Source organism: Mus caroli, unplaced genomic scaffold, assembly GCF_978045245.1.
Source record: "Mus caroli unplaced genomic scaffold, Mus_caroli_1 scaffold_5, whole genome shotgun sequence".
Lineage (NCBI taxonomy): Eukaryota > Metazoa > Chordata > Mammalia > Rodentia > Muridae > Mus > Mus caroli.
This window is the reverse complement of record NW_028227260.1, coordinates 127,847,350-127,872,324: the sequence shown is the minus strand read 5'-3', so window position 1 is coordinate 127,872,324 and position 24,975 is coordinate 127,847,350. Positions and strand designations below refer to the sequence as shown.

The 24,975-nt window shown below is 45.6% G+C and overlaps 1 protein-coding gene across 2 annotated transcripts; it reads right to left on the bottom strand.

The window, feature by feature from the left end:
• Positions 1-8,618: 8,618 nt before the first annotated feature.
• Positions 8,619-23,775, bottom strand: Sash3 (SAM and SH3 domain containing 3). Of its 2 annotated transcripts, none has more exons than XM_021153516.2 (8): positions 23,569-23,775; positions 15,607-15,702; positions 15,107-15,253; positions 12,593-12,734; positions 11,262-11,410; positions 10,902-11,111; positions 10,599-10,749; positions 8,619-10,089 (listed from the first exon to the last, which is right to left on the bottom strand). In XM_021153516.2, exons 1-8 carry the CDS (start codon positions 23,623-23,625, stop codon positions 9,896-9,898), a joined length of 1,146 nt encoding a protein of 381 aa, XP_021009175.1. In that variant the 5' UTR covers positions 23,626-23,775; the 3' UTR covers positions 8,619-9,895. The 2 variants fall into 2 exon arrangements, with proteins under 2 accessions (XP_021009175.1, XP_021009177.1); XM_021153518.2 differs by having other exon boundaries at positions 8,619-10,086.
• Between the last annotated feature and the right edge of the window lie 1,200 nt (positions 23,776-24,975).

The following is a 24,975-nucleotide window of genomic DNA, read 5'->3' as shown; positions in this document are numbered from 1 at the left end:
AGAGTACTGGTGAATTGTATGTTTTGGGTAAATATAAAAGAGGAATCACTATGCACATACAGCTCAAGAACTTTCAGATGCCCTGTTGAACATGAAAGCAGGTGGGAAAATGGTATAATCATCATTCTTAATCATTTCATAAATGAATACAAAATGATTTTGTGATGTGACTATACACGGAGTTCCTGGCAATGCTGCCAGTATGGAGACGGTGGAAAGGTGATGGTTTACTTTGTTTGGAAACTGGCTGGGAGCGATCCTTGCCACTCTCTCGAGTGCCATTCATGGCTATTGAAGTTGCCAACCCAACCTATCTGTGTGAGGCTGTTTCTAGTGCATTCAACCGTGATGCTACAGAGAGATATACCTGGGACTTTATTATGTGTCTTTGAATAATTCTATATTCTATATTGAGATGTGCTATCTTGTAAATTATTTTCTTTACATTTTTCCCTTTCTAGTACAGCTAGGACAGTAGGATCTTCCTTTCCTTGAGTTCCATATTCACAGATTCAGGAAATTTCATTTGTGCCTGGCAGTGGTGGCACACTCCTTTATTCTTAGCACTCAGGAGGCAGAGGCAGGTAAATCCCTGTGATTTTGAGGCCAGCCTAGTCTACATAGTGAGTTCTAGGCCAACCAGTGCTACACACAGCAGTGAGACCCCCGTCTCAAAACAAAACAAAAACAGCCTGCATCTGTGCTAAGCATGTACAGACTTTTGTGTGTGGTTTGATGGTCTAACACTGAGTATCTTGCACTTTCTATTTGGTTGGTTACTAGTGAGAGTAAGCAGTTTTTGCACTTTTCATCTGTCTATATTTATTGACATTTGTATTTCTTTTGTAAATTATCTGTCCAAGTCCTTGGTCCATTTTCTTTTGGTAACAAGTCATTTTTTGATAAGTCAATCAGTTAGAGCTTAGGGCTTACATTCTCTCATGGGTCTGGAAATGACAGAGCCCAATTTAGAAGCGGTTTTACAATTCCAGAAGATGAGATAGCGTTACCTCCTTGCCATTCCATGTTTCTTTGCTTTCTTTTTTAAATACTTATTTTTATTATTTTAATTATATAAACGTGTGTGTGTGTGTGTGTGTGTGTGTGTGTGTATGGTTGCACCATATATGTGCAATGCCTGCAGGAGCCAGAAGAGAGTGTCAGATCTGTTGGATTTGGAGTTATAAAGAGTTGTGGGCCACCCAACCTGAGTATGGGAACTGAATTCAGGTCCTCTATAAAAGCAGTATGTGTTTTTAATTGCTGATCCATCTCCCTAGTCCCCACAGTTTGCTTTTTTGAAGCCCATCTTCCCACCGTCTTTTCTTTTTTTTTTTAATATTTATTTTATTTATATGACTACACTGTAGATGTCTTCAGACACACACCAGAAGAGTGTATCAGATCCCATTACAGATGGTTGTAAGCCACCATGTGATTGCTGGGAATTGAACTCAGGACCTCTGGAAGAGCAGTCAGTGTTCTTAACCACGGAGCCATCTCTCCAGCCCCCCCCCCCAACACTGTCTTTTCTTTTTTTTTTTTTTTTTCAGTTCAATTACGTTTTATTAGCAGTAAGATAAGGAAACATCAAAATATACAATTGTTTATATTTCTTTTTTTTATAATTTATTTTTTTATTAGGTATTTTCCTTGTTTACATTTTCAATGCTATCCCAAAAGTCCCCCATACCCACCCTCCCAATCCCCTACACACCCACTCCCCCTTTTTGGCCCTGGGGTTCCCCTGTACTGGGGCATATAAAGTTTGCAAGTCCAATGGGCCTCTCTTTGCAGTGATGGCCGACTAGGCCATCTTTTGATACATATGCAGCTAGGGACAAGAGCTCCGGGGTACTGGTTAGTTCATATTGTTGTTCCACCTATAGGGTTGCAGTTCCCTTTAGCTCCTTGGGTACTTTCTCTAGCTCCTCCATTGGGGGCCGTGTGATCCATCCAATAGCTGACTGTGATCATCCACTTCTGTGTTTGCTAGGCCCCAGCATAGTCTCACAAGAGACAGGTATATCTGGGTCCTTTCAGCAAAATCTTGCTAGTGTATGCAATGGTGTCAGCGTTTGGAAGCTGATTATGGGATGGATCCCTGCATATGGCAATCACTAGATGGTCCATCCTTTCGTCACAGTTCCAAATTTTGTCTCTGTAACTCCTTCCATGGGTGTTTTGTTCCCATTTCTAAGAAGGGGCAAAGTGTCCACACTTTGGTCTTCGTTCTTCTTGAATTTCATGCGTTTAGCAAATTGTATCTTATATGTTGGGTATCCTAACTTTCTGGGCTAATAGCCACTTATCAGTGAGTACATATCACCTGAAAAAATGTTCAACATCCTTAATCATCAGGGAAATGCAAATCAAAACAACCCTGAGATTCCACCTCACACCAGTCAGAATGGCTAAGATCAAAAATTCAGGTGACAGCAGATGCTGGCAAGGATGTGGAGAAAGAGGAACACTCCTCCATTGTTGGTGGGATTGCAAGCTTGTACAACCACTCTGGAAATCAGTCTGGCGGTTCCTCAGAAAATTGGACATAGTACTACCGGAGGATCCCGCAATACCTCTCCTGGGCATATATCCAGAAGATGTCCCAACCGGTAAGAAGGACACATGCTCCACTATGTTCATAGCAGCCTTATTTATAATAGCCAGAAGCTGGAAAGAACCCAGATGCCCCTCAACAGAGGAATGGATACAGAAAATGTGGTACATTTACACAATGGAGTACTACTCAGCTACTAAAAAAAATGAATTTATGAAATTCCTAGGCAAATGGATGGACCTGGAGGGCATCATCCTGAGTGAGGTAACCCAATCACAAAGGAACTCACACAATATGTACTCACACTGTCTTTTCTATGAGCTACTACCCATCTATTTGTCTATTGGTAGCTATTTGTCTATTCCAATATAGTTTTGTGTTCAGATAAGATACATGATGATCGTTTGTCATGAAATACAGGAAAGGACTGTATTGATGGAATGGCCATGCTGCTTGTTTGTGCTCTCACATTCATGATCTTTCTCTCTCCAAATTAAGTACAAAGACTTACCCAAAGTCACGTAAAGATTTAGCAGTAGAGCCAAGACCAAAAGGAAGATGCGCTAGATTCAAAATTCTGAGGGTTTTCTAGTATAACCCACTCCCTTTGTGTTAAGTGAGCATAAACAGAAGGAATTTGGATGACTACAAATGGCATTTGCATGAAATAAGTCTTTGATTTATTTCACATTGAGTAAATAATTTCTGAGTATTGAACATGTGCTATGGCAGTGGTTCTCAACCTGTCAGACTACTGAACTCATTCACAGGGAGTCACGTATCAGATATCCTGAATAACAAAAATTTACATTATGATTCATAATGGGAGCAAAATTGCCTTTATGAAGGAGCAGTGATTTTATGGTTGCGAGACACCACAATGCTAAGAATTGTATTAAAAGGTTGCAGATTTGGGAAGGTTGAGAATCTCGGTTAACTTACAGTTAACTAGGAGAAACTGCATTGTTAACCTCATTCTCTCTGAAGCCTGTTGACACACAGCAACGGCTTTTAGGATTATGTGCCATTTGGAGTTTATAAGGATTGATGCTTTCTCCATCTTAGGGGCCTGGCTATATATAGTCAGGTTGACAGGGTGGTTACTGAGTTTTTGTTTCAAACTTAAATCTCTTCAATCTTTCTCCAGACCCCTGCACTTAGGTTGAACTGGTGGTGGGGTTTCTTTAGTATTGAAAGTCAGGAAGTTGCCTTGCCAGTTCCCACAATCAAATTGTCTGTGCCTTTGTGAGGGCCATTGCCTTGGGCTCATTCTGGCTTTCTGACGCTATCCCTAGCAAGTCCCAGAGGCAATGGTATACAAACACTATATTGGTCACTGTGAAGTTATAGGAAAAGGTGAAGCCTACATATCAAGTACTATAGAATTGCATGTATTTAAGTACTTCCTGGAGGAGGAGTCTTGGCTGAGTCCAGAGGGGAGGTAGTTCCTTCCCAGTTGATTGTGTTGTTGGCTGAATAATACTGTAATGAGGTTACTGTTGTGTGAGAAGCAAAGGTAGGTTCTATTGTGAGAGAGGGAGCTGGGAGAACCACTTTTTTTTTCCCAGCTTGGAAACCTCATACCTCATTCTGAATTTCCTGAATTAGGAGGAGGGTGGAAGGTGTTGGGCCCTGTTGGGACTATAGTGATCGTGTGCTTTTTTTCTTCCCTTATGAAAAAACTGCTGTTGTCTTGTATTTCAATGGCCTTGGGCCTGGTGGTCCAAATGCAGCCCCAACTCCTGTGAAAAGTCAGAGAGTGAGCAAGAAGCTGGAAGGTTACCAGCAGGGTTTGGTGCCTTTACCATATGTTGCCCCACACTGCCATAGGGCTTGGGGGCACATGGGGAGGGACTGCTAAGGGTCTGTGGGAAGCTGATCAGAACTTGTCTGAGGTAACCTTAGACAGTGTTCATAAGACATGGAGCTTGTGAGAAGTGAGGCAGTTTAGCTTATATGTGCCAATGCCAGGAGCTGTTCCCTCTGATGGAAGGAAGGAAACTGTGCCCATCATCTTGAGTTGGACAATAGCTGATTTGGACCCTTTCATCTGGATTCAGACCCCTGGCTTCTCTCTAGCAGCCTATGGGAGTCTGAAGCCTAGGACTGAACATCTACAAATTGGCAAGAACTCAGGGCTGCTCCAAACTCCTTCCCTTATCTCCATTACCAGCTTCCCTGGTAATCAGAGTTGGCACCCTCAATCAACCCTTGAAACCCAACATGTCTTAGGTACTCAAGGATCGCTTGATTCTGGGCTATGGCAGGTAAGAATGGCTGTCTATAGACACACACAGACATGGCCTCTGGGCCTATGCTAGAGCTCAGGACTCTGGAAATTAAGACAGGTCAAATAACTGTAAGTAATTAACACAGTATGCCAAAAAAATTAGTATGTGTAACCATGTTTAATTCTCTAAATATCCTATTCAACTACTTTTATTAATAGCTCACTATTCCCATGCATTTGTAATTTTCCTGATGTCAAGGAACTAGTGAGTGTCGGTGACAGACCTTAAAAACTTATTACCTAGGGTTCTGGGAAAGATGTACCTTGAAAGAAAGAAGGAAAGAAAGATGGGTTGGAGGTGGCAAAGTGGTGCAAAATAGGGACATTCCGATGCATTATTCATTGTTAAGTACATGTCCCAGTATCACAAGGCTAATACTATTATCCCCACTACCTGTTTTTGTTGTTTGAGATGAGGTCTCACTAATATGTAGCTCTGACTGTCCTGGAACTCGATGTGTAGACAAGGCTGGCCTCAAATTCACAACCTCTGCCTCCTGTGTGCTGGAATTAAAGGTGTGTGCCCCCAATCCAGGCCTTATTTATATCCCCACTTTCTTGATGTAATGTGGCAGTTGAGGCTTAAGGAAGTTATATGACTTGTTTAAAGTAATCCAGTTAGTAAGAGGCATCTAACACTTGAACTTAGGTTGGCCCGAGTTCCAAAAGGCTAGGCCTCACCTTTTCTAGAGGACGTCCCGGTTTCCTCTGGCTCTGGTTGGGCTCCTGGGCAAAGATCTTCTCTCTTGGACTAGTCTGTCCCCACCCTTTTAAGGGAGACACTGTTTACAGTCCCTTGGGCCTCCAACATCCAGGTTGGGGTGAGAGGGTACAGTCTCCAACTTGAGATATGGACCACCAAAAGGTCCACATCAGCCTTTTGGACCCCAGATTTGAGTTTGCTGAGCTTAAAGTAAGGGTACGACCATGCATCATCTCCCAACACTTCAGGCAAGAGGCAACCCTGCCTGGAGAAGGATCTTTAGGCTGCCCTGCAGCTTTGATGGACACTGTTGTTCTTGTCAGTTATATATTTTGGTCTATTGTCTGCATTCATGATGCCCCTCTCCTGTTTTTCCTGCGATCACTGGGGCTGTCATGTGCCTACCTCCTTTCAGTTTGGAATTGTCCTACTGACCAAAATGAGGCCAGTATTTTTTATCTCTCTGTCTTCTCCTCGGGGCAAGAAGGGGTCTCAAAACATAATTTTCTCATGTGTTTCTTTCCCAATATTTACCTTTCTTCATCTTAGCACTAATATAAAAACCATTACCTGGAGTTGTATTGTAAAATCACATGTTTTGACTTTATGGTGTTGGGATAGTGCCCAAGTCCTTGTGCATACTAGGTGAGACAAGCTCTACTGCTGAGCTATATTCCAGCTAGCGTGAATTTTGTTAAACCATATATGTATGTATATGTGCGCATATGTGTGTGTGTGTGTTTGAGACAGGTTCTTGTTCTATAGCACAGGCTGGCCTGGAATTTGCTATGTAGTCTAGAATGACCTCAAAACTCAAGACCCTCTTGCTTAGCCTTCCAAGCATTGTGCATCACCATGTCCAGAAATGTAACTTTTTTTTTCAAAATGTGACATACTATCCCATTTTTTAGTATACAGAAAGCTATTTTTATTTATTTATTTTTAATTTTTAATATTTTTATTACATATTTTCCTCAATTACATTTCCAATGCTATCCCAAAAGTCCCCCATAGCGCCCCCCACTTCCCTACCCACCCATTCCCATTCTTTTGGCCCTGGCATTCCCCTATATTGGGGCATATAAAGTCTGCAAGTCCAATGGGCCTCTCTTTCCATTGATGGCCGACTAGGCCATCTTTCGATACATATGCAGCTAGAGACAAGAGCTCCGGGGTACTGGTTAGTTCATCATGTTGTTCCAACTATAGGGTTGCAGATCCCTTTAGCTCCTTGGGTACTTTCTCTAGCTTCTCCATTGGGAGCCCTGTGATACATCCAATAGCTGACTGTGAGCATCCACTCCTGTGTTTTCTAGGCCCCGAAAGCTATTTTTAAAACTTTCACCATTCAAAAAGACCACGTATGTGGAAAGTGAAGCTCTCCCTGGCTCAGTCCCGACTCTCTGGTTTTCACCCTTAGGACTGACCTTGCCAGTTTTTATTCTGTATGTTTTCCTTTTCCTAGATAAACATATAGTACTTTGTCTTTCTTCTTGATATAGTCAACTTTTACAAGAAAGCCGAACATATATAATTTAAAAATTTGAGAGTACAGAAAAATCATAAAGATTTCCTTGGGTCATTAGTTTGCTACAACATGCTGCTACTGGAAGCTAACATAGTCTTGCATGAACACATGGTAACGTAATTGGCCATTTGTGTTATTTCTGATTTCTTACAGACATACTTGTTGTGAATATCTTTATCGAGATATCTTTGTACACTTGTGTGACTTCTTTTATATGATAAATCATGGAAGAGGAAATGAAAGGCTGTGTTAAAGGGTCAGATTTCTTTTGAAGGGCTCACAGCTGTTGCAAAGCTTGTTGGATAGGGGTGAATGTGGGTCTAAGGACATGGAGTTGGTGACTGGAGAGATGGCTCAGTAGTTAAAAAGCACTTGTTCTTGAAGAGGACCTGGATTCAGGTCTCAGCACCAACAGGATGACTCCCAAACATACGTAATTTCTGTTCCAGATGATCCAACACCCTCTTCTGACCTCTCTGGGCACCAGGCACGTATATGGTTCATATTTATATATTCACCTATGAAGACAAAGCACTAATACATATAAAATAAGTGCAACTTTTTCTTTCTTTCTTTCTTTTTTTTTCAGAGCTTAGGACCTAACCCAGGACCTTTTGCTTGCTAGGCAAGCACTCTACCACTGAGCTAAATCTCCAGCCCCAATAAGTGTAATTTTTGAGAGAATATGGGCTTGGATATCATGTAGACATCTTGCTCTGTGGCTTTCTGGTCACCCTCTCTAACCTCTCATCTTGTTTCTTCCTCTGTAAATTGGATAATGATGATGACCATGGTGATGATTGCTATCTCAACATATAAGTGTTCAGTAATGGTAGCAAGGACGCAATAGTTCTCTGGGCACTTATTTCTTGGGCAAAGATAATGCTCATAGCTTTCTGATACCCAGAGTCATAGGGGCAGTACGCTTGAACAGCCTAGAGTGGCCTCCTATTTACTCTGGTAGCGTATCTCACTCTAATTGGCCCTTCCTAGTTCAGGAAATGCACGAAAAAAGCCCAGGGTCTCCATCACCACGCCACTTCCAAGGAAACTGTGACACTTTAGTGTATCCAGAGTGAGGCTCAGGAGGAAGGCTTTAGAAGACAAGCCCTGCAAATCCTAGCTGTTCCACTTTTGTTCCCTGTAAGCCCCCTCCCCAGTGTAGACCCTTCTTCACAGGGATGAAGGAGTTTAAAGGGCTCCTATTGAAGTGATTATGGGAAGAGGGAAGTAGCTCTTCTCCTGCCAGCTCTCACATCCCAACAAGACCTGTGGCTATGGTCATATGAGCCCAGTTCTCGGTAGGGATGTGTGGAAGGATGCACAGAGCCAGCTGTACCTTTAGATGGAGAGTTAGGTTAGCAGAGTCAAGGATACTTGCATCCTCAGGGAGGGGAAAGATGGCCCTGAATGGACAATGAGTGGATATTTTGCTGAGGTCAGCTTTAAATTGGGAGTTATCCCTGCCCCAACCCTCTCTCCATAGGAAAGAAAACAGACGACAGTAATTAAGTTCTATTTATATTTATTGCTACTAATTTGTCTCCCTGCTACTCCTTATGTACATTCAACTCCTTTGCCCAAACTCGAAGTTATGAAAATCCCTGGTAGTAGTAGATCAGAAGCATGCCCACTTACTAAGTAGGTAGTCCTACCTGTGATGGGCACAGTTGACCCAGCTTCAGGAAGGACTGCTCTTGCTATTGGAGTCAAGGGTACCCCAGTAATAGTTGTGATAATCTCCTGATCCTGTGGAGTTAGGACACTAAAATCTTTAGCAGAGCAATGTTGGGTATAGTGGAGCCTCCAATGTCAATCAAAGGCTCCCTTTGCTTCAGAAGATCCACATAAATGACCAAGCCTGGGTCCATACCCGCATCTGGCTTGCAGGAGGCAGGTGCATTATTGGAAGCCAGGTGTCACCATCTTCAATCAGCCTGTAGGAAATCTCATTTGAAGGAGCCAAGAAACAGGTGGAGACACTTATCATATGAGCTATGGGCATTGTTTTAAGTTGGGAAATGGTGGCACTCAGTTTGGGTCACACAGAAAGGTATGAGATGACTGAGAAGGCATCAGGTTTCACTGGAAACCCTAGGCCCTTACAGCCTCTTCAAGAAGCCTACTCACTGGTGTCCTGGCTAGCAGGCAGCGAGAGAGCAAATATTTAAAGGTACACAGTGTCAACTGGTGGGACCCTCAATAACTGCCTATTCGAATCCCGACCAGGATGAAGTCAAAAGAAGCACAGACATAGTTCAAGTCTTGTGACTTAGTGGTCAGACCTCGAAAATGTTGAGAAGGATAGTGGAGAACGTGTGTGAAGGTTCTTTCAAACCTCATTAAGGAATTCCAAACTCACTATGTCCACCTGAGATCCTTTGAAGGAGCAAGCTTCCCCAGGGCTTAAAGAGTGCTTTGAGACAGTGGCTCGGCGTCCTTCTTAGAAGCAATGGGACAGTGGCGTGAGGGTAAGAAGGTTTTTGGGGCCGTGATCACATGGCATGGCTAGGTCCCTTGGTGCCCCACTTACATGGCCATAGTGGGAGAATAGGAGGTGCCAGAAGGGGCCATATTGTCAGTCACTGGTGGAGGGAGAGAATCCAAAGGGCAGCATATGCCTTTGGGCAGTCCCTTATCCACTCTATCTGAGCCTGTAGCATCCTGGTAGGGGCCTCAACCATAAGCCTCTCTGGGGAAGCAGGGCCAGATTCTGCACCAGTCCTCTGGTCCTATGCCATTATGGGAGGCCACACCCATCCCTGCAGTCTCTGCAGCTAGGGTTCAGCCTCAGCCTTAAAGGACATTTTCGCATCAAGGTGCCCCAGACAAGGAGAGACCCTGCAGTTGCTCTTCTGTGCCTGCCAGCTCTGCCTCATCACGCCCACTCTCTGAGCCCTCAAAGCAGCCGGAGTCACGTGGGATGTCCACCTTGGGTTCTGACACTGTGTGCGCCACAGGCTCCTGGCTGCTCTCTGCACCCTCTTCAGCCTCTTCACTGCCAGCTGCTGGGAATGAAGAGAAAATGACAGGACTGGGTCTTAAACGGGATGGAGGTGAAGCTAGGGGTGGGATAGCAGCGTGTTTGCAGAAGCCCTCGGTGCCCGGGTCATGGGCTGGGAACACTTAGGCAAGTCTTTTGTAGGCAGGTCAGCTTTTCTGACTCTTCCCACCACCTCTGCTTCCCTTCTCCCAACGTCCAGCATACAAGGTGGCTAGGAGCTGTTCCCAGGCCCAAGAGCTCAAACATCTCCAGCACCAAGCTGGTACCCAGCAGCCTGGACTTGGACTCTGGGGCTATTACCCAGCTTCATGCAAATGCCTTACCTTCTCTGGTCTCAATCTCCCCTCTGATCCAAAAGGGAGTTGGGCCTGATTACCTCTATGATGTATTCCATTCCCCACCCCTACATTTCCCTGGAAACACCAATTCAAGTGTGGAAAGTGCCTTCTTACTGCAAAAGGCACTCTGGGGCAGAGTACAAACCTATGGCCACACCCTAGTAAAGCCACTCACTGTCATAGTCCAGTAGCAGCTCTGCAGCTGTGAGCAGCTTGGCCCGGTGTTGTGGGTCCATGATGTTCAGCTCATTGAGGTGCGTTTCCCGCAGCTCTTTGAAGTCTTCGAGCGTCTGGTAGCCATTGAGCAGTAGGGTGGATGTGTGTTCCTGGGGGGAGAGGCAGGCGGCCATCAGTCTCCTTTGTAAGCCACCCCTGCCTGGAACCTTTCCTCTGTACATAGCAGTTGTCCCCTTGACCCCATCCCAGTGGCAAGTCTGCCTCCTTTGCTCCCAGACATTAATGCAAATCCGATTCAAACCTCTAGGCCAATGCGCTCCAGCAGTTCATGCAGAGTCTTGGGCTTGGGCCTCTTGCCTTTGCTCTGTCGGCGACTGGGGCGTACAGGCCCCACAGCCTCCTCGGGTAGCACATCCACGTAGATGAATTTGAAAGAACCCAGCTTGCCATTGAGCAGGCCCAGCCATGTGCCCACAGGTGGCTTTTCAACGATCTGGATCACATCTCCTTTCTGGGGGGTGTGGGTAGGGGTAGGAGAGAAGAAAGCGGGGAAGGAAGGGGTCACTAGGCTTCTGCTGATACTTTCATATTTAGGCTTTTGCTTCCTTTCTTTCTGGTCGAAGCCTGCCAGGCTCTGGCAGGACTCAGATGCCAACTTTACCTGCAGTTTCAATGAGTCGTGGTCATAAGGGCTGGGAGTGAAGTCAGTGTGGACTCGGGCACGCCCACAGAAAGGCCCCGTGTACTGGGGAGCCGGTGACTCCTCTAGGAAGCTTCCGGAGCCTGGGCCAGGACTACAGAGTTCACTGCCTGCAGGAGATGGACAGAGAGGAAGCATGTCGTTGTCTCAAGGCAGCTGGGCTAGGCAGTGCCTAGCAGGGGCACTACAGGGAGCTCCCAAGGTTTCCACTGGGGCCACAAGCTGTACTCTAGCAGGAAGTGCAGAAGTGATTTGGATCCATCCCTGTAGCCACTCTGGTGAATCATAGCTCTTTACCTCTAGGGCTTTAGACAATGAAGAGCTGGAGAGTTGACTCACAGAGACTAAAGAATGGACAAAACCAGGAAGCCTTTGGGGCCCAGCAAGGCCAATGTCCTACTGAATGAGTTAGGAAATCAGAGGCCAGGTAGACCACATGACCTCCCCAAGGCCTCTCATGTATAAGTGATGGGGCTGGCTCTACTCCACTCCAGGCCTTCTTACTCTCACTAGACTGCTCTTTCCACACAGGAAGACATACCTTGCAGGGTTCTCTTACTTTCGCAATTTTATAAGACAACGTTTAGTAGCAAGGCCTAATGAAGATGCGGGCATACTTGCTCTACCAGAGAAGGGCAGGATGGTGGGCATTTTAAGTGGATTTCAGTGGGAGGTAGAGAGATGTGTCTGTAGAGCCAGAGAAAGAGTGACAAAAGTGGGGTGAGCTCCAGGGACTCCTTCAGGCAAGGTACCTCAGGCTAGCCCCTGAACTTCTAGATGTTCAGGGGCACCATAAGCACAGTACATAGAGCTCTTGGGTCCAGGAGCACGCCTCTTAAGAACTAAAAACTCTTGTCTCTGGACTTCAAGGTGGGATGGTTCAGACACTCTGGAGGCCGTAACACATACATTCCCTTGGACAACTGAGGACAGGCTAGTTTAAGGGGACAATGAGGCGCTTCCTCTGCTCGTGGGCCTCTCAGGGCCTGAGATAACAAGTGGAAGCTCCTGTGAGGCAGATCCGAGTTCAATAGTGGGTCACTTGGCAAAGTCACTTAACTTCCTTGAGCCTCAGTTTTCCACATCAACAAAGTGGGGATAACAGTACTAGTCCTATCACGTTGTGATGAGGATTTAATGTGAAGTGGGTTGAGATGGTTCCAGTAAGCAGAAGACAAATCCACGATTCTCTTTCAACCCTTTCCCAGAAAAGCCCCTGGCACTGCCCCAGTCTGGTTTTGGCAGTGACATGCTCCAGATTTGGCAGGTGTCCACTCACTTCCCCTACTCACCTGTTGATGTCTGGCGGCTGAGAGATGGCGGCTCACGCTCTTCCTGCTCAGTAAAGGCCAGGGCCATCTTCTCAGGCCCGGGGCTGTCCAGGCTGCAGTCTGGAGATGTTGGAGAAGCTGAGCCCTCTTCCAGCGTGTCTCCCTGTAGAAAGAGTGTGGGAGGGTCTGAGAAGCCTTGCTGGGGTAACATAGGCCAAGCCCCCAGTGCAGTGGAACTGGGTATGAGCCTGGTGCAGTTCACAGTTTTGTGACAGGCTCAGTACCACATTCCGAACCTTAGTTTTCTCTTTTGTAAAAAAAAACTGGGTTGGCAGACCTGGATTTCCTAGGTTACAGAAAGAGGCACTTAGTGAAATACTTTGTCAGCTTCCAGTGCTGATGGACATGAAGAAGAGGCCAGAGCAACAAAGATTGGACTTGGGGCTGTGTGCTTGATCCAGTCAGGCAGATAATTATGTCAAAGAACAAATGTCCAGATTCTTGTGTGCCAGGCTGGCCTGCCATTTCCTTTAATCCTCGAGGTAATGCCTGAAGAGAAGTGGTGTGGGTGGCCTGAGTTTTCAGATCGCTAACTTTGCCAAGGCCTGTGGGAAACAACTAGGCAGCTTGACTCCAGAGCTCCTCACATCTCGAGTCAGTGCATCTGAGTGCTGTTGGGTACCAGCTGGTACCAGAATAAAACACATGATGATTTGCCACTTCCTATGTTGTGAATCTTCCCCATCAATGGTCAACACCGGGTACAATTGCATGTCCCTGGATAAATTCTCAAAAGAGATATCTAGGTTATCTCTGTTGCCTAGATACTTATACACACAAATGTCAGTAGCGTCTGTAAGAATAACAGGTTGTGCTAGAATTAGGGGATGATGGATTTTGAAGATTTTTAGCATCGCCTTTGTCCTAGCTATCTTTATGTCAACTTGACAGAAGCTAAAAGTCATCAGAGAGGAAGGAGCCTCAGTTATGGAAATGCCTTCATGAGATCCAGCTGTAAAGCACTTTCTCAATTAGTGATTGATGTGGGAGGGCTTTGGTTATAATGTTACATTACAGCAATGGTAACTCTAATTAGGACAACCTTTGTTTTTAGTAGCATGTAGATTTAAAGCTAGCTCTCTGTGTTTCTCTGCCTGTTTCTCTGTCGGTCTGTCTCTGTCTCTTTGTCGGTCTCTGTCTCTGTCGGTCTCTGTCTCTTTGTCTCTGTCTCTGTCTCTGTCTCTGTCTGTCTCTCTCTCTCTCTCTCTCTCTCTCTCTCTCTGTGTATGTTTGGTAGTGTTGGTGATTAAATCCAGATCTTTGTACATGCTAGACAAGTACTTTACTGCTGATTTCTGTCAGTCTATAGAAATTGATTTAACAACTGCCTTGCAAAATTCTTGACAATTAACCAACTGCTCTCACAAGCCAGTTGAACTGGCTTGTGTATTCAAGACTCCTATAAGAGCCACAAGCACAAGCAGTCTGCTGTGTGCTCTAAGCTTCCAGGGCTGTTCCTGCCCCATAGCTCTCTGTATCACCTTCCTCCTTGGGCTGAAGTTAGCAACCTCCATTTTCTTTACAGTCTTTGAATTAATGATGGTTCAACTGATCTACTTGTCTTTCTTTTAAAGATTTTAAAATTATGTGTGTGTATATAAGAGCGGATGGGATGCTGTTGGTGGGTATATGCATATCAGTGCAAGTGCCTTGGGAGTCCTGAAGAGGGCCTTGGATACCTTGAACTGGAATTACAGGTGCTTTTAAGTCACCTACGATGGTTGTTGGGAAGCAATCACCCATTCTCTGAAAGAGCAGTATACACTCTTAACTGCTGAGCCACCCCTTCAGTTAGTTCCACAATCTGTTCGACTTTTTGATGGTTACAAAAGTGATAGCATTCAGTGGGAACCACACTTGAAATCCAATCTTGAATTTGGATCTTTGCCCAGGTTGGCACTATGGAGTGTGAACCTCTCTGGTGATGCTGGGTAACAGCAGCAAGTCATAGCTCTCCATCAGCCATCAAACCATGAGGGGAAGCAAGTGATGCTCTGCACAGTGCTATGGTGTTAAGCTTAGTGGTGTCCAGTAGGTTAGGGGGTATGCATTCGCAACTCATGGCATTGTGAACTTATGGCTTATCGGGATGCAGCCACATGGTAAACAGAAGAGCATCTGTATTTTTCTCTCTATTTTCCTGGAATCAGTCCTCCTTAATCAATCCCATAGTCTTCTTCCAAAGTTTCTAATTGGATTCACATAGTTCAAAAAAGCTCATCTTCCTTTTAGCTACCCATCTTTACAGGAAGCTTCTACTGCCCAGACTTTCATCATTCCTCAAACACAGTCCTTTCCTGGCCAGCCTCCTGCTGGTAGTAGACCCCCTACCCACCAGAATCACCTCCATGTCTGCATTGAGCAGCATCTCCTCATTTTAGTAGTGACTATTCGGGTGATCATGCTCACTGCCCTGCCAGAATGGCCTCCTTAACCCTCCTTGGCCTCAGCCCACCCTTGGATTCCAAGCCTTACCATCTCCTCTGACAAGGCCTTCACCATCATCTTGCCCATCTTCCTGTTCATGGTTCGGGAAATGACTGCCCTCCACTTCTTTCCCAACTTTTTGCCACTCTTCCCAGAATCCTCCGGGGTAAGAACACCTGAATCATCTTCTGGAATCTGTGACAACAAAAGAAGAGGTACAGGGACCATGGTAACGCTGGCATGGATCCAGGTTTTGGTATACAAAAAAAGTCTTCAGGATCCTGAATTAGGTGGAGGTGATTGGAGAGTCACCTCGTCCCCATTCTCACCAGGCCCAGTCCTCTTCTCGGACTTATTAATTTGTGATTTAATTTGCTTTCTGATATGTAATTAATACCTGTAGGATTTTTGGGTGCAGGAATTTGGTGCCTAGGAGAAGTGGCACTGTGTTAAGAAAGCTTTGTCCCAGTAATGCTAATAATCCCTCCTATTTTCCCTTTCCCCTGCTACCCCCTCTTCCCAGACGACAAAGAATCTCTGAAACTCACATTATCATCCAGGTTAAATTCTTTCTCGCTCACCACAGGGGAGCTGGGCTTCGATTTAGCAAAATCCTTGAAGCTGCTGGAGCGCTGAAGTGAGAGCTGGAAGAAGCAGATGCTCTCATCAGTAGCGCTAAAATGATGGCCCCAGGGGTGGATCGCTTCTCCCTCTGGGCACACACGCCCACACCAGGGCTGGGTAGAGCCACAGAAACCGAGAGGCAAAGGGACAAGATGTACATTTCTGCTATCCTTAGCCACAGAACAATTGACTTCTGGCATCAAATGCTTCATACCTCTATGCAGTTCCAGACTAAACCCAAATTTCTACCACTGAAAGTTTGGTCAGAGAGCCCTGGCATGAAAGATTTAATGGGTCAGAGTCAACGTATGCTTTAGCATATATGAAGATGCCAGAAGGGAACTCGGTTGAGATCCCTTCCAAAAGCATGCCTCTGGCTTCCACGTGGCTTGTACACTGAGCCAGGCTGCTAACACAGAGACGGGGTAAACACATCCAGGCCTATAGACTGATGAACTCATGTCTCAGAAGAGAAAATCCCACCAGATGCTTGCATGACACTTTCTAGAAAAACCACAGACTTACTTACTTATAGAAGACGCCCATAGATTTGGTTCATAAATGATTGGAGCTAATTCAGTTTAAGAAACCCACCATGTTGTTTCTCTTGACTCATCTCAGCTTTTAACCTCAGCCACAGATGTGAGAACCTGGCAACTGATGACTTCTCCTACTGTTTGGACTTTGAGGCATGGCCTGTTGTTTGTGTGGATGAGACTATCTACAGGAAGTGATCTTTAACTGTATATACATGTACATGCTGAGATATCAGCCAGAAAACAGGACAGGACAGGTAACTGGGATAGCTGCAGGCACAAAGAGCTGAGGCTAAGCCTGTGTCATGATAAACAGACAAGACCAGAAGACACACACAGGAACCAGGGTTCACAGATGGCCAGACAGATAGAGTGGGGATAGACTGCAGACACCCAAGATAAGGGCTTGAGGAACCAGAGCTCCAAACCCTGACTAAAGCTGAAGGTTTCACATCCTTCTTCCTACTAAATGGGGGTGTGTCCAGTGACAACCCCCTACCCCAGAGCAGAGGGCAATATCGCCTGCCCCTCAACAAGTGCAATTTGTCCAAACTCCTAAGAGATGTAATGTGGCCCTCTGGTACTTTTTCTGGGTCTTGACCAAAGCTGAATCAGCAACTGGGTTTCAGGGTCATGTATTCCTAGAGGTAGTTGACCAGAAACTAGGTCAGCAGTCAGGCCAAGCAGAAACTAGCTTTATCCGGCCACGTACGTGCAGCGCCTGGAGCCTTGGTTGGTCTGTAAGCTCCCTTTGTGATCAAGACCTGGAAAGTGGGACCATGAGTGTATACACAGAGAGGAATGTCTGACCATGTGGCGATTCCCATGATTCCCATGTGTCGCCTCCATCCTTGGCACCCGCCCACATTATTCTTTACTCTCTTTCTTTCTTTCCCCGCTCTCCTCTACCTTGCATCTATTTCCTTTTCTTGTATGGTAGGATACAGCTGCCTGGATGACTTCCCTCTCGTATTGCATGGAAAAGAGGGAACAGAGAGAGGGTGGGCACTAGGCTGGCTTGGGCCCAAGAAGAGCAGGCTAGGTTGCTATTTATAGTCTGATGGGGCCTATTGTGGCCTTCCCTCCATAACTGCTTAGCCTAGTCTCCAGACCAGGAGGCTGAGAGTCGCCCCTGAAACCCCAGGGACTTGCGAGGCTGGAAAGCAAGCAGGAGGGTAGATGTGGGGTAGGAAGTTGGCTTTGTTAGGGAAGAGTAAACTCAGTGCTAGGCTGTTCTAATCACAGCTCTTTCCCCGGGGCCTTTTCCTGTCATTAATCTGTAGGCTGGGAGGCTGGGAGGAAAGGCCTTTGACTCCCAGGCTCTTGCAATGGCTCCTCTGAACTTAAGCTCAAAGCATAAGGAGACAACCCAAAGGGCCATGAAGATAATTCTGGAACTTGGGCAGCTGGCCACCTCTTAGCCCAAATACATACATACATACATACATACATACATACATACATACATACATATGTCAGGTGCATACGATCTTTAGGCTATCAATGGCAAGAGTCAGCTAAGGTGGCTTTTTAACCAGGCCTTCCTCCATGTTCAAGGGCAGCCCCAAATATCCTGGTTGACTTTTGCTCACCCTGGGATAACCTAGTCTAGAGATGAGTTGAAATCCACGAGCTCAACATCATCATCGTCGTCATCATCATCATCATCGTCATTATCATTATCTGTGTTCCCTCTGGGGTGAGACCTGGCTAGGAGTTGTGCATGCAAGTGAGGAAGCATCACGTTTAAGGAGAGCTTAGACATGATGTTTCTTGAAAACAGCTACACACTGGGCATTGGGCCTTGCTAAATTCAACTCTGGTATGACTGGTATGTGTGGCCTCACACGACTTATTTAACCTTTCAAACCTCACTTTCTTCTTTCCTGCCACTGGCCAGCTGTGTGAGTTACTATTTTCTCCGTGCTGCTGTTTCCTCATTAGTAAAATAAAGACAAAACCTTCTGCTACACGGAGCTGCTGTCAAGTTGAACCAAGTACGAATTCAGTGCTGGGAATGTCACCTGACACATTTGTCCTTCCTGGAACACTGGTTTGTGTTCAGCCTTTTGTATGACCTATTTACAAACTCGTAACCTGGACATTTCCCCACAAAAAAATACTCTACTTCTAGTAATTGCTAGAGAAATCCCCTTTAGACACAGTTTACATAGAGACAACACAAACGTCCATCAGCTATAGAATGGACTAATTGTATTAGAATCATACAGAAGGACAGAAACCAGCAATGCAATGATCGCAACTATTTTCTTTATTTCAAAAAATATGACTAAATCTCACCACACACAGTCAATGAAAACGGCTCTGCTTCCCCCAAAAGTTTGACCCTTGATTCTCCCTACACAAAGTTTAAAGCACAGAGGAACTCGTTTAAGCTGTTGGAAGTCAGGAAAGTGGTTACCTTTGGGGAGGAGGGTATGTGGTAACAGGTAGGGCTATGAGAGAAGTTTCTGGAATTTCTTTTTTTCTTTTTTCTTTTTGGTTTTTTTTTTTTGTTTTTTTTTGTTTTTTTTTTTTCGAGACAGGATTTCTCTGTATAGCCCTGGCTGTCCTGGAACTCACTTTGTAGACCAGACTGGCCTCGAACTCAGAAATCCCCCTGTCTCTGCCTCCCAAGTGCTGGGATTAAAGGCTCGAGCCACCACCACCTGGCGTTTCTGGAATTTCAGAAATGAATTATTTCTTGAGCTGAGTGCTGCCTACCTGGGGATATCTATTTTAATGGAAACTCACCATATGGATATCATACTCAGATAAAAAACTGGTTCCTCTTCTACTATTTTCTTTCTTTCTTTCTTTCTTTCTTTCTTTCTTTCTTTCTTTCTTTCTTTCTTCTTTCTCCTTCCTTCCTTCCTTCCTTCCTTCCTTCCTTCCTTCCTTCCTTCCTTCCTTCCTTCCTATTAAGGTTTATTTATTATTATACATAAGTACACTGTAGCTGTCTTCAGATACACCAGAAGAGGGTGTCAGATCTCATTACTGGTGGTTGTAAGCCACTATGTGGTTGCTGGGATTTGAACTCAGGACCTTTGGGAGAGCAGTCAGTACTCTTGCCCACTGAGCCATCTTGCCAGCCCCTCCTACTCCATTTTCAAAGGCAGCACCCCTACAGAGATCCTCTCTGATCACCCCTCATGGCTTCCCCAGTGCACCAGGTGGCACACCTTTCCTACGTATTCCCTGAATTGCCCTCTCAGTTATTTCATTAGTCCATGCCTTAGCCTCTGTGTGTATGGGAAACCATCATAGAAAGGTTAACTACTAGCTATATGCCTAATAGTGTGCCAAGTTCTTCACATGTGATGACACCCTATTCCAGCATCATCAACTCCATATTATATCCCCAGCTCTCTGTGGAGGAAATGGAGATGCAGAGAAATTAAGTGTTCTAGGCAGAGTCCCATGGCTGGTAGTGGAGACACAAGAGCAGGGCACTCCTAAACCCAGGTCTGGGAACCCTGGAAGGCCACGTGATTAGCATGCTTGTGCCATCTCACAGTTGGTCCCAAGACAAGATAGAAAAAAACTGGGTATAGCGCTGACTACAGGCACTGTTTGCTTGAAGCCTCTAGGAGAACAGGCAGGGACAACTGTGGAGGAAGAACACTGGAATGGCCCCAGGCAGAAGATGGGATAGTCCCTCCACTTGGAGCTAGGAAGCATTTGAATGAGCGAGAGCTATGGGTAGTCTGAGGTGATGTAATAGTGGATCTGCCCATGGCTCTTCTGGGAGGCCAAGCAGAAACAATCATGGAAGGTCCTTGCTAGCCACACCAAGGGATGTAGGCATTCTCTTGTGAATAATGGACAGCCATGAGTTGAATATAATTTACCTATAATGTGTAGAATCAAAAGTCTTCCACATTTCAGATTTTGCTTTTTGAGACAGTGCCTCAAGCAGTCCAGGTTGACCTCTAATTTGCTATGTAGCAGAAAATGACTAATATTCATATTAGTTACAAGTCTATGGCTGCTATACTCAGCTTAAGTTGTGTTGGGTATGGAACTCAGAGCTCTATGAATACTAGATAAGCATTAGACCTTCCGATTTAAACAAAATCAAATATTTGCATATATATATATATATATATATATATATATATATATATGATGAGCTATTTTGGTAATGTGCCATCTAAACATGAATTTCTTACATGTTTCATATAGTCCTTATATACATAGCTTGAAGGTAATTTTATAGAGCACTTATAGTGTGCCTGTGTTTTGACTGTGACCTTTCATGGGAGGTCAGGTGTGAAATTTTCTACTTGTGGCATCGTGTTGATTTTCAAGATCCTTCAGAGTTTGGAGCATTCCATATTTTCATAATAAGGATGCTTAACCTATAGTGTAACTACAGAGCATGCGTTGGTGGGGTGTTACTCTAGACCTGTGACATGAGACCCCACACACACACACCCATGGGGAGCAATGTGCTATTATTGGGAAAGGGAGAAGAAAGAGACAGAAAGGAAACAACAATGTAGCACTTGAACATGAGCCTAGGTTCTTTGCATTTGCCTTGGAGAGAGGCTAGAAAATAGGGATTCACTGGAGAAGGGCTCTCTTTAGGGAAGACAAATCTAGACCAAATCCCTCTCCACTTCTTAGACCTGGACATGGATGTTTGATGGAAGTAAGAGCAAAAGGAAAGTAGTTGGAACTTGAAGATGATGCAAGTGTCCACAGAGCAGCTAAGGGAGAATCCCTCCTACTCTAGAGCATCCTGCATCCTTATGAACCACAGTAGGTACCATGTTCTGAACCTACTGTAGCAAAGGCCTACTTCCTCCTCTGTTCTGTTGGCTTGTCTCATCTCTCAGTCCACAACTTTCTGGGTGTTCCTTGCAGAGTTCTTCTACTTGAGGACTAAATCTTATGCTTGTTACTCTTTCTTAGTGCTTCTGAGATCAGTTATGGGACAAGGGTATGCAGAGAAAAGGAGATAAGAGTCTGAAATTAAGCACCCTGGCTTGGAACGCTGCAACACACTCTGTGATAGCTCCAGCAAATGTCCCCAGTTGGAGTGTCCATTGTGAAATCAGTATATACCTGTCTCTACTCTGAGGTTGCAGTGAAAACTCCGCAAGCTAAACCGTGACTGAAGTACAGAGTGTAGCACGTGGCCGCTAACAAGCCTTCCCTCAGTGTGGCTCTCCATACCGTTAGGCCTTGCTTTCTGTACTTCAAGACTGGGACCTTGGTTTATTCTTTGCTGTGTGTCTTCTCCATCTGGGCTCATGCCAAAGCTAGCACCCCCTTGTAGGCAGAAGCACACACCGGAGAGGGTGCTCTCACAGCTATTATTCCAGTGAGCCCTACCTCCAGAGATCACTTTTTCTTTCAGAGGTCAAGAAACTGAGGCCCAGGGGAAGTACTGTCCAGGGTCCTATGGCAGAATGACAGGATTCTAACTCCACTTTCTTGCCCTCTCTCCAGTACATTTTCATTGGCTGAAGGAGGAAAAAGAGGCAGAAACAGGAGGGAGGAGCTTCCTTTGTCCCTGTATATTCCCTTCTGTCACATAACCTCAGTTTCCAAAGAGCATCTGGCAATCAAAGATGAAGCTGGCTACTGTCTCTGGGCCTTGGGACGATGCCACATCTTCTGGAGGTTTGGTTGTGTTAAGGGCATTTTTATAGTATGGGGCTTGAGTATGTGAAGGCAAACTCATCTGGCCTCCTGGAGGCTGCCAGAGGCGCTGGCAGGGGTGAGGTGCAGTTTGTGTGGACTAAAGGATGTGGACCACAGACTTTTCTAGAGGAAACCTGGAGGAATTCCCAGATGCAGGATCTGAGTAACTGGAGCCAAGAGAGAGGAAAGGGATTTCTTGTTCTGTATGCCTTGGGGCACCTCTGCCTGAGGTAGCTTCGATCTCTAGTGTCAGCTCTTTCTCAGACTTTTTCTTCCAGCTTGATTCTGCTGTGGTTTGGGGCCTACCAGGGTCTATATAGCAGTCTCTGTTTTTCTCATGAGCTTGAGAGCAAGGGGAAGTGGCTTTGCTCTTGAGGAGTGGCAGCCAATGACAAGCCTTTGGGGCCTAGTTTTGGTGGGGGTGGGGGGTGGGGTGACAAGGCCCTGTGTGAATATTCACAAATCTCTCCCTCCTCCACCTACCGCCACTGTGATCTTACAGAAGCAGCTGAAGTGGAGAGATTACAGCCGAAAGCGGCAGCCACCCAGATCCTGAGAGATGGGACAGGATGCACACCCCAATGCTCTCAGCCTGTCTCTTAGTTGTCGCCCACTGTCTGGGAACTGTTCTGATAAGGGGGCATCCCCCCACAGTTTACCTGAGTTGAATTCCATGGAAAAATGGATAGGGCACAGTGAGAGTCCTGGAGGCCCCTGATTACGGCTTGGGTGCTTGGATCTAGTCAGGCCTGCTTTGGACCATTCCTGCGGTCCACTTAGTCATGCAGACTGGACAGGCTGATTGCCTGGGAGAGTCCTGCCATAAAATGAACTCTATATATACAGCCAGGGTAACCTGGATATCAGAGTCTTCAAGAATCATTCAGTCTAGCTGCTGATGAACACTTCAGCCATTTTTGACAGCTACCTTCCTTCCTGGACTTTGAAATCCCCTTCCCTCCCCCAACGAACTTTTCCTCCTTAGCTCTCACACCTACTCACCATGTAAGTCATCAGCTCCATTTCTCATTTTTCATAAGTTCGCTTGCCCAGAAAGAACCTGTTCAAACCCCCCACACACACACACACACACCACCACCACCACCACCACCACCTGAACTTTACTGCATTTTGGTGGGCTCTTTTCCTGAGTCTGAAATTTACTTACTGCTTCATCTACAGTGGCCTGGGGGAGATGTTGTAGATCTGAGCCTAGTGGGCAATGGCTATGACTCCTGCCAAAGAGTTAGGGAGTCTGTGACCACCTTGGCTGGGTAGGCTAGTAGGGCCCTTTGAATGAGGTAGTCCCCAGAGGACACACTCGAGCAGAAGCAACACAGAACCCGAGCTAGGGAGACAAAATTAATTATGCTCTTTGGATTCAATTTGAACACTACATTTTGTAACTCTCCAACTGAAGTCTGTGGATTTAACCCTTACGTTCTTCAGTCTATCACTCTAGACTTCCAAAGGCCCAACTCATAGCTCTGTATTCCAGAGTTTAGAAAGTATCTTCAGTACTTTTACTACTCAAGTGAGCGTTGAGCCACATCCCCTTGCTTTCTGGAAAAACCCTCACCTCCAAGCTCAACATAGAGCCTTGGTTCAACTTCCACCTTCTAAGAGTCCATGAAGGCCTTGGTAGAGAGTGTAGAGGAGAGAAGGAAGGAGTGTGTGCTCAAAGATGCACCTTACCTTTTTCTTCTGAGTGGGCTCTTTGTCACTGGCGTTGGAGGGTTTGCGACGCAACATGGTCCTCTACAGAGATGGCACTCCTGCTCTGTTCTCCAAGGTGCTAAGATGCAAAAGTCTCTTGCTAAAGCCTCCCCAGCACCAGCCAGTTGGCACAGCATAGACTGAGCCTGGGGCTGCTACTCTTTACTGCTGCAGTGGCAGCTTGGGGGTGAGGGCCATGGACACCCAGCAGCAGCAGCAGCAGCAGCATACAGGAAACCTTGCCACGTGACCTGCTCTTACAGCAATCATGGCCCCTGCTGGCCTCTAGGGAGGAAGGAAGTTCCAGCTTCAGTCTCCAGAGATTCTGATGCAGACAGATCTTGAGTTGAACAGTCAGAGAAAAGCCCCAATCCTGTTGTCTCCGGTCATCCACTACAGTCCTTTCATGTTCTGGCTTATTTGGGCTCTACACTCACTGACTAAACCTCTGAAATCAGAAAGTGAACAATCTCCCTGCCTGTTGAGTAAATGCCCCCAGTCTATTTGCATCTTCCAAGTCATTACTGCGATCATGATTACCATTACTGTCACCCCTGTGGCCATCATCTTGATGGTTATCACTACTGCTACCATTACCAGATAGCCATTACTCCTACAACCGTGACGACCACCACTCCCCACCCCTCCAGCCATCATCCCTCCTACCATCCCTACTGCTGTCAGTATACCTTAGCTATGATTGGTAAAGTTCTCATCTCTTCAGAGATTTCTACTGCTTCATCATCCTTAGAGTGGTCACCTTTACAGATGCTATAGTCATTTCCATGATCCTCTCAGCCCTACAACCTTCAATAGCCCTATATCCACTGTTCCTAAAGCTATCAATCCAGCAACTATCCGCATTTCCATCAGCACACATATGGTTTTCATTCTAGATGAGGTGTGCCTACACACAACAACCCCTCAGGTCATACAAGAACAACTGAGAAATGTTTGAAGGCAATGCCACGTCAACAGCAGGTGCCCCATTCAAAAGGCATTCATCAACTGCCTGGGCACTGCGCCCATCTTGTGGGTTACATTCAGCACATGATGGTGATGATGATGATAATGATAACAATGGCAATGTTGATTTGCAGTGCTTAGGGGTCTCACCTATGGCTTACCCATGCCAGGTAAGTTTACTACCATTGAGCAATTGTGGTAGATGTTTAAGTACTTTCAATGATTCCTGTTTACTACAAAGCAACTGGTATGTATCATTTACACTTTATCAAATACAGATAACAATAAAATGAAATTTCAAAAAAGTCTCCATAATTGGATTTCACACTGTTTAGGTAAATATCCTTTATTGTTTTCAGCACCTAGCACCTCTATCTAGACAGAAGTTTACTTCTTACAAAGAATCACACCTGTACAGGA

Coding starts and splice junctions, on each gene's coding strand:
- Sash3 (XM_021153516.2), bottom strand. CDS start 23,625: ATGTTGCGTCGCAAACCCTCCAACGCCAGTGACAAAGAGCCCACTCAG. Junction 15,703..23,568: donor AGCCCACTCAGAAGAAAAAG/GTAAGGTGCATC, acceptor TGCTTCTTCCAG/CTCTCACTTCAGCGCTCCAG. Junction 11,112..11,261: donor ACGACTCATTGAAACTGCAG/GTAAAGTTGGCA, acceptor CACACCCCCCAG/AAAGGAGATGTGATCCAGAT.